Raw genomic sequence first — 9,915 nt, 5'->3', positions numbered from 1 at the left:
CCCTCCAACAGCGAGACTATTGGTTTGGCCCCTATACTCCGATTGGCTGAAGGTTTACGCCTCGGTCAGGGATTGGAGAACGTTGGATCCTTACGTATTCCCCGCGCCCATTGGTTCTTTTTCCCCTTTTCTGGGCGGAGTGGTTAGGGACGGTTTCCACCCTCTTGTTTACGGGGAGCGTAGTTGTAGCGCTCTCTGAGCGCCGGGGCTGTCTCCGAAGTTCCCTATTTAGCTCCTCGGACCAATTGGGTTCTTGCTCCACCCTCGCCCTCTCCCTTGCACGCTTCCCGCGTGGTACTGCCCACACCTTTAGAGCGGCGGCGCGAGCGGACGCTCGTCGCGTTCCTCCGCCCGCGTTCGCCAGGCTGCTCCCCCTCGAGGGTGCGCTTGGTACGGCCCGCGCCGCCTCTTTCCCTTGCTGGGGTGGCTGCCCCCCCCTCGGGTCGGCGGCGCTTGGTGCCGCCCGGGAGAACCAGGTCATCGGTCGGTTCCCGTGAAAACAAAAACAATCGGCGGCGCCGCCGCGGGCAGCCGAACGCGGCGAGTGAGGACCAGGGGCGCGGGACCGGGTGGGGAGAGCGAGCGGGAGCGGCGGCGAGTATCCGGGGGCCGGGGGGCCATGGGGCAGGCGGGCACGGGCTGCGCGGGACTCCCCCGGCGCCGCGGCTAGCACGCCCGCTCTCTCGGCCGCCTCAGCCGCCCGCGCCGCCCGCCTGGGGGACGAGGAGCAGGACGCGGCCTCGGCCGGGCCCGGGCCGAACGGCTGCGGACACCCGGGCGCCAGGGAGCCGAGCGCCGCCGCCGCCGCCGCCTCCGGGATGGATCAGTGCGTGACGGTGGAGCGCGAGCTGGAGAAGGTGCTGCACAAGTTCTCGGGCTACGGGCAGCTGTGCGAGCGCGGCCTGGAGGAGCTCATCGACTATACGGGCGGCCTCAAGCACGAGATCCTGCAGAGCCACGGTAGGGCGGCCCGGGTGGGCGCGCGGGGCAGGGCCCGGCCCCTTGGGCCACGGCGGGCCAGGAGGGGTGTCCCCGCGCCTCCCCCACCCACCCCAGCCCTCTGTGACTTTTCTTCCTCGCGATTTGCCTCGAACCTGCCCCGACTTCGTTGTCAATTAAGAGTGAGCGCGATCCACCCGGAAACCCAGCCCGGAACCACGGGTTCCAGCCGGGTTAAACATGTGTGGGGGCCGGTCCGTGGCACCTGCAAACTGCCGCCGTCCCGGGGTGGGCGCCCCCCGCCCCCGACCCCGTGCTTTCTGGTCCCTGCGGGCTGAAGGTGCGCTGATTGCGTTGGACCGAGGGTCTGGGTGATAAGAGGGTCGGTGTAGGAAGCCCCTTCTTCCTCTCCTGCCCCAGATCCTTGGCCCTGGGACTTACTTTCCAAGTCTTTCTTTTTTCTTCTTTCTGTTCTTTTTTTTAAATTAGAAAGTCGAGTGTTATTCTTAGCTGTGGGTTAGCAGAACAGCCGCTGCTGCAACTTCACGATTTGCTGCTGTGTGGAAGCAGCTCTTCTTCAACGCCGCAGCAGCACAGACGATTCCTAGGAAACGAGCTCAATCAAATTGTTCAGCTCTCCTAGTGTAGCCTGAGGAAGAACAGGCAACTTTCCTGAAGCAAATTGTGGCACAAGTAGTTAGTTACTTGCCTTACCTGGCCAAGTTTTTACTTGCTTTCCTTTCAGAAGACAGATTTTTCTATAGTAGAATGTTTTACCTAGATTATTTCATTATTGCCCTAGGACCTGGGGGCAGATACTTTGCCGAAGTTAACTTGTGGAAGCTGGTTGAGAAGGGGTTTTGGTTTTGGTTTTTTAGTAACAGGTTAAGGTCTGGTGTCCTTAGACTAACATATTCATAGTGGTGATTCCTTCTGGTCAAGAAAGAAATGACTTTATTTAATGGATTCATTCAAGAGTTTGAGGGAGCCTTCTCAATCCCTAGGCTGAACAGCAGTTTATGGAAAGGAAAGTTTGGTAGCTGAGGTGAAATGCGGATAATTGGGCAGGTGAGGTGAAGGCGGTGGCGCCATCTGAGCTTCTCCCCTCCTCCACCTTTCTTTCCAGACTCCTTTCAGTGGGGAGTAAGTGCTAGCCCGTGATAAGGGAGTCTTAAAACATCTTATTCTGAACATGGCAGTCACTTTTGAACTCGGGGGAAGAAGCAAGCCTGCAACCATAATGGAAAAAGGAGTTAGAATATTAATATGGAAAAATAAACAGACATAGATGGCTGCTTGGGAAGGGGAAGTGGAGGTGGAGTTGGGTGGGAATCCTGGGAAGGCTCTGGTGAATTGGGTTTTTGGACATGCGGGATAAAGCTGAAGGGCTGATGAAGACAGAGCCAAGGGCTAATGTGTACTGTTGGCTAAAGATGCAGTTAGAATTGGGGGGAAAAGTAAGGTCTCAGATGGTTTCCTAGTATCATTTCTACCGAGGAGAGTGAAGGAGATCACATAGGCTGCAGGGAAGAAAGACTGTAGGGTCCACCCGCACCTTGAACTCCTCTTGGAGAGTGGAGGGCCATGGAGGAGCCAACAGAAACAGAAAAGGCAGGAGCTTAGAAAAAGAGAAGTTGGTCAGCTGGTATTTGGCTGTTGGGAGTCAGTGACCGTCTGCTTGCAGCTTCATAGAGTTAAAATAAACTAGATTAGTGGGGATTAAGAAAAATATGCAAACTGAAGTGTAAGAAGGCCCAAGGCTGTTTAAGTACAAGGGTGGGAGGTGCGTGTGTCTGTGTCCCTCTGTCTCTGCCTGCCCACCCGCCCATCCGTTTCAGGAAATCTATGTCTTATTCAAGGCTGAAAGGAAAAGAATGAGTGAAGGGTCTAGACTTGGAGAGGTGGAAGGAGCATTTCCTTTTTAGGGACCAGGTCAGAGATTGAGGGGTTGGATAGGCAGAATTTGAGAGAGAAGATGGAAAGTAAAATACCTTCCTATAAGAGAGAGGGGGTATTAGTTGATGGGGGAGTGTGATTGCAAGCCTCGTTTTAGGGAATTTGGGGCCCATCTCAGATGGATAAAATAATTGCCAGAAATTGCTGAAGCACTAGTTTGCTTTAGACAAATTGTTTTTTGCTTGGTATCGGGGAACTTTGCAAGGAATATATGGTGTGAGGGTATTAGCCACAGATAATGCCATGCTATTCAAATGGTCTGACTTGGTGAATTGCATGTGTTCCTTTCTCAGCCTCCTATTTTTTACCTTCTTGTCTACCAAATTGCAGTTTGATATTGGTATTTCTTTGATTTTCTTTAATTCTTTAATAATAGGATTAAATGACTAAAGGCAGTTATGAAACATGAAAGAAAAATAAATACTGCAAGTGCCGGGTCTAGTTTCCAAAGTAAACTCTTTTTTCTAATGGTGTTCTTATGTGTGGAGGCAAACATCATGCTTTGGTATCTTGGTTATGGTAATTTTCAAAGCAGATAATTTCTAATGTTCTTTGCCAGCGATGATGTGGATATTACATTTGTATCTTAAATATACCCTTCCTAAAGTTATGTCTACTGAAATCTGAGTTTGGAACTCCACTTTCAAGTTTGAATGTACTTGTTTGGGCAATTGATCTTGTGGGCTCCTGTGACTTGAGAGAGGGGCTCCAACTGGGACCATCTGTCAGGGCTTTGGATCTCATTCTCTCGGGTTATTTGTGGTAATATTCTTGTAAGAATGTGATGTGAATAAAGTAGAATCTTGGGAACCGTATAGATCCCCCAACATGGCATCATACCGATGGTGAGTAACTGCCTGATTAGGAAGTTTTTTTTTAGCTAGGGTCAGGGGATCAGTTCAGTTTTTGAGGATGATTTATATTTCTTTATGTTTAAGTATCTTTGTTCTAAAGTGAGTGAACAACTATACTAAATGAGGACAGTTAGAATAGTTTGTGGTGGAAACATCATACGTAAATGAAGATTAGTAAGCCCATTGACAACCCATATCCACTCTCACCACTTTTATTCCAGATTGTGAAACTGCCCAAAGGGGGCTAGCCTGGCAACTGGCTTGGAAGTAGTCCTGCAGTGAGCCCTAACATTTCTTTCATCGGCTCTAAATTGCCTCTATATAGCCTGAAATTCTTTCATATAAACTTTACCTAGTTATTTCATTTAAAATGCATTTTTCTTAATTCACTTACCTTTGGGAGAATAAAGGTGATGTGGGTGGTCACTTACACCTGGTGGATTAGTTGGTACTCTGCCATTTAATCCACCTCTAACCAACTCCAGCCTGGGAAAAGGACAATCTTTTTTTTAAGTTAATTTATTTTTTTTAGTGGGCGTGAGGCCTAAGGCAGAGGAGTACTTTCAGAGTAGAAGGCTCTGACTGAAGGCCCCGATTGATACGTGCGGGCTTTGACTAGGTCACAGCCGGCCATGCAGTTGTTGGTGGTTGAGGGGCAGCATAGCAGTAACAGAAGAGCGAAGGGGCAGTAAAGAATCACACAGAATACTAAAAAGAAGTTCTGTTGAAGCCTGATTCATTCCTCTTCTGGAGACTGACTTAAAGGCTTTCTTTAGGTCCAAGAACTGCCTGGGAAACCTTAGGGTGGTAGATTGGATGATGGATGGGAGAGTGATCCAGAGCCTGCTGAGTGAGGTATCTGAGGTAAAAGGGATTAGAGATGACTGTTCACAGCAGATGAAAGGTCTGTGCTGAGGTGTTTGGGCTGGGAAAGGAATACCTTTTTTTTTTATAATTTTATTATGTTACGTTAATCACCATACATTACATCATTAGTTTTTGATGTAGTGTTCCGTGATTCATTGCGTGTAACACCCAGTGCTCCATTCAATACGTGCCCTCCGTAATACCCATCATCAGGCTAACCCATCCCCCCACCCCCTTCCCCTCTAGAGCCCTCAGTTTGTTTCTCAGAGTCCATAGTCTCTCATGGTTCGTCTCCCCCACCGATTCCCCCCCTTCATTTTTCCCTTCCTACTATCTTCTTTTTTTTTTTTTTAACATATAATGTATTATTTGTTTCAGAGGTAGAGGTCTGTGATTCAACAGTCTTACACAATTCACAGCACTCACCATAGCACATACTCTCCCCAATGTCTACCATTTTTAAGCTTAATTTGCCAGAAGTTCAAGGATTGTACCAAACTCTGAGTCTTACCCTTAGTTACTTTGATTAAATTTCAGGTTCACTTAATTTCCTCAACTCTTGGGAAAGAGGAGAGCACTGTCACATAGTTGTACCAGCTTTTCAGTGAGTTTCCCTGTGCACATGAAGTTTGGTCTAATTTTCTGTATGGTTGATGCTGTTTGGTGATCATTCCCAGTGTGCCCTTGATCTAATTTGGGTAATGCACTAGTGCTTCTCAAACTTCACTCACAAATGTGCGCTCTTATTTTTCAGATGAATTCATGATTTCTCTTAAGTGGAAGTGAAAGGCACTGTAGGCACTGATGTTTGTGAAATCATAGGTTTGGTGTATTAGATATAATAAACTATTAAAAGCAAATTCATAACTATTAAAATACTTCACATACAGCTAAAATCACTATTCATGTCAGTGGTGTGGGAACCACACTTTGGACAATCCTCAATTAACAGGCAGATAGTATGGATAAATGTTAGGGATTTGACTTGTGATTGTTTATATGCTTTTTAGCTTTTTTTTTTTTTCTATTGGCAAATATATTTTGTTTCCCATTAGCACTTCTGTGGTGGAAGGAGAACAGAAGAGAACTATATATCACGTATTGCTGATATTCTAATTTCACATTTGGTAAATGGAGATTAGACTGAAACAATAGGGTAGCATTTATGACATGATTGACGTGTACTGGGAAAATTACAATCTTTGTTAAGAGGCAAGGGTATGCAGTTTGTTTAAAAGTTATTTCTAGGCTAGGGGCACCTGGGTGGCTCAGTCAGTTAAGTGTCTCTTGATCACAGTTCAGGTCTTGATCTCAGGGTGGTGAGTTCAACGCCCATGTTGGGTGTGGAGCCTACTTTAAAAAAATTTTTTTTTAGGCTATTATAGGGAATTGTATTATAGTTTCTGAAAATGATTCTCAGTGACTTTTTTTAAATGAATTTTCTAAATTTAAATTTTATTTGTTTTGAGTAGATAATTTGTTCAAATGGTATAAATTCAAATGATAAGAAAAGGATACCCAGTAAGAAGTCTCCCTCCTACTCTTATTTGTGGGCCACCTAGTTGCCCACTTCACAAAGATGCTAGCTTCCAGAAAAATTTTTAAGAAAAATCAGGGAAGTAATAATTTGTCACTATTCATTTTTACTTTGAGGCATTGGACATGTAGTTCTACTTACTGTGATTTAGGCTTAGTATTATTGCAATTTACAAGTTGGTAAAGACAACTTAATTTGTAGGAGTGGTCAACACATATATTAGCTTCTAAAACTCCTTTTTTTGTGCGCGTATGTGGTCTGACTCCCAGTAGTAAAACTCATTTAAACCATAATCCTCCATCTTTCTTTCTTTGGTGAATCAAAGAGAATTTAGTTACTAGTTGTAGAACTGCTTCCAGTTTTTAAAACTTGAAGGTAAAAAATGAGAAGGTAAATAGGCAATTAAGCATGGAAGAGAAAGCAAATTGTGGCCACTTTTTAAACTAATTTCTGTGGTATGGTTTTTATCAGTAGACAGAAAACAGAGATTCAGGGTCATATGGTATGGATAACTCTTCATTCTAGAATTTGAGTTGTATATATTATATATACTTACTGAAAAGTATGCTTATTTATACGTATAAATCCCTGTGCTTTTCAGAGCCTCCCAGGGTTGTGAATGTATTATGTTGAATGAATATTAAAGGATCAGGGTTTGGTAGACAAGTGGTTTGCTTATTCAGCCTTTTTGTTTGGTGTACTTGAAGTAGGCTACAGTATCTCGTCTCTCAGTTGTCAATGAAACTTTTTGCTAAATATTAACAAGACACTATTGGGAGAGAAAAGGATTTTATTTGTGTATGTATGTATGTATGTTAGCCACTGTATAGTACATCATTAGTTTTAGAGAGAGGAAGGACTTTAAATTTTTAATTGAATAAAATTTGATACCTACTTTTAACATCTAGTCTGGAAAGTAGCAGGTAAGTAGGTCAGAAAAGTTTGGGTGGATAACAGTAGTCATCGTTCAAATACTCTAAGAGAAGAATAGACCACTTAGCAAGCTACTTGGGCTGTTTTAGATGGTGAGAATAATAGGTTAGTGTGGGCATTTCCAGTTAAGGTTTAGAAGCTGATTTAACTTTGTCAGCCATTCCTTTCCAGGCTCTTTTAGGAGATAATTCTTTATTTGACACCTTATTCATTGAGACTAGAATCTGTTCAGGATTCTTTTGATTGCAGGTGGCAGAATAGTTTTAATTAAAATGGACTTTGTTGACTCATAACTAAATAGGCTGAGGTAAAGCCAGCTGGCTCCAGAAGCAGAGAGGATGTCATAAGGATTGATCTTTTTCTCTTCCTTACTCAACTGTGCTTTCCATGGTTGGCTTCATTCTCAGAGGAGCTTTCTCCACATGGAGGTAAAGATGGCCAGTGGAGTTCATATCATTCTTATATTGCTAGTGATCCCAAAGACAGGAACATGCTTTTTTTCCCTGCATTTTCAAACATAAAATTACCAGGGAGTATTCCATGCTGTCTTGGTTCAGGTCTAACCCTCTCCCTGAATCAATAACTGGGGCCAGGGCATGGAGTTCATTGGCTACCTTGGGCAGTGCTTATCCCATGTCAGGAGATGTACGGCCATGTGATCATAGACAGGAGAGAGTTCTAGAAAGGAAAACTTGTACCCAGATGAAAGTGATAGATGTCTGTTATAGTTGAGCAGCTACCAGTTACACCAATAACAATGTTCTTTGAGGTGTTTTCTTGACTAGCCCAACCTTTATTTCTTAGTTTTTGCCTTGCCTCCTAACTATAACGTTCATACAATTCAAATACTGAGTTGCTGGTGCAACTTAATTTGTAGACTAAAAAAAAAAATACAATTTGGTTCATGTTACCTTTGGGAACTTACTTGAAATTGCTTGTATGCTTGGCATAGTAAAATCATTTTACTAAGGTTATTTTATCTTTTAAGTAGTTTCTAATTCAGGATAATAACATTGGTGAGGGAGAAACTTGCCAACGCTTCTGTGATACGATACTAGAAATTTCCATTCTTTCCATGTCTTAGTCACTTAGTTGTTAGGATAGTGAAAATGGTGTTTTGGTAAACTATTCACTTAGGACCTTAAAACTGATTTGTTTTTATTTGGGTCCCTGCTTTTTCATCTGTAAAATCTTTGAAAATAACCCCAAAATGTGGAATAGGGGAGAATTATGGAAGGCTCTAGTCCTGAGCTATGTACTGGAGTGCCATGGTGCTCCATGTAATCCCCAGAAGTTGATAGATACCAAGGACCTGATGCTCTCTAAACTGGGCATTTTTTTGAAAGCTTCAGGAGTTTGTAGAAGAATGGCAGAAATGTTTGGCCTTCCTCTTAGATTAGGTGTAGTCTAATCCCTCAAAGAACAGAGACTAGAATCTCCAGCAGGACTTGAGACTTTTAGAAATATACTTCCACCTTATTTGGGTTTGGTGATTGTATGGCTCAGCTCAGAATGGTTCTTAGGGAACATTGTTCTCAGAATCCATAAGGCTTTAACACTTAAGATTGAGCCTGAATACTTTCTTCTCATTTTGAGGTATAGCGTCTGGCTGTGTGTTATCTTTGATGAGTTTGCTATATCTATGGGATCCATCTAGATTTAATATCTCATTATTGATTATATGAAGGTATTCAGGAGGAGATAAGGAGTGACTTAAAAGAAACATTATATATGGCTTTGGCCCTCCAGGAACTTGGAGGCTAGTTAGGGAGATAAAAAGATGAGTCTGCCACTTGGAGAGTAGACCACAAAATTTTGTCCTTGAGCTTAGGAGATCTGAGTTTGAGTCCTTGCTCTGCCACTTTACTGGTTCTATAATCTATAATCTTGCTTAACCTATTTCCTCTTCAGTAAACTGGTAACTTATATCACAGAGTTATGGGAATTAAATAGGTAGTAGATGTAAACTGGCTTTAAAATCTGAAAAAGAGGTATATTTGTTATTTTTAATGTCTGCCGTTTTTGTTTGTTTTTATTTTTTTTAAGGTCTGTGCCTTTAAGCAGTGTTAAGCACTATGGAGACACTTTGACTATTAGGTATCTTTTGTACTGGTGTATGTTAGCTACCATTCTGTGCCCAGTAGTCTGCCTAACACCATAAGGAATATTCAAAAGGCATAAGATACAGTCTTCAAGGAACTTTAGTTGGATAATGAGACAAGACTTTTACATTTGAGAGGGGAAAAAACCATGGCCATGACACAGTATAAATAGCAGTACTTCTGGTTGGTATAAATACTAGCAGTTCAGAGAAACAGGAGAGAAAAAGCCCTTAGAAAGAACTGCTGGGTGTGTGTGTGTGTGTTATTTCAATTGAACTTCAGAGCACCTGGTCAATAGTTATTAATTGCCAATTAAATGTAGAACTAGGCTAAATCTTGTGGGAGTTAACAAAGGGCAAGCAATCGTTCTCATGCTCTAAGAACTTTCTGTCTAGTTAGGGAGATGTCACTGGTGTGTTTTTAACCAACTATGCCCAGTAGTGCAAGGCCATGTACATAGGCCAATGCTGACTGAGTGGTACAGGCAAGAAGGGGTGGGATTTGAGACAGAGTCCTCTAACCTGTCAAGTTTCAATAACAGAGATTGAATGTGGACAGTAGGAAGATAGGATGGGGCGCCAGAAGTGGTGGTTGGCAAGAACAAAGGTACAGAGGAGTGAGAGAACAAGAGGCATTCTGGGAACAGGGAAGGACCAGAGCAGGGAGAAATAGAAGAATTAAAATTAAATCGGAATCAGGGTTTATAGAGTCACACATACCAGGGAAA

The 9,915-nt window shown here is 43.4% G+C and overlaps 1 protein-coding gene across 1 annotated transcript in view; it reads left to right on the top strand.

The window, feature by feature from the left end:
* The first annotated feature begins 725 nt into the window (after positions 1–725).
* The window catches only part of RMND5A (required for meiotic nuclear division 5 homolog A), a 58,778-nt gene continuing 49,588 nt past the window's right edge, over positions 726–9,915 (top strand). The window contains exon 1 of the mRNA XM_032410507.1: positions 726–960. Coding sequence (XP_032266398.1) covers positions 819–960 — 142 coding nt within the window. The 5' untranslated portion in view covers positions 726–818. The remainder of the gene's footprint in view (positions 961–9,915) is intronic.

This window comes from Phoca vitulina, unplaced genomic scaffold (assembly GCF_004348235.1).
Source record: "Phoca vitulina isolate PV1807 unplaced genomic scaffold, GSC_HSeal_1.0 scaffold12, whole genome shotgun sequence".
In the NCBI taxonomy this organism is placed as follows: domain Eukaryota; kingdom Metazoa; phylum Chordata; class Mammalia; order Carnivora; family Phocidae; genus Phoca; species Phoca vitulina.
The sequence above is the reverse complement of the archived record's forward strand: the minus strand, read 5'-3'. Positions and strand labels throughout refer to the sequence as shown.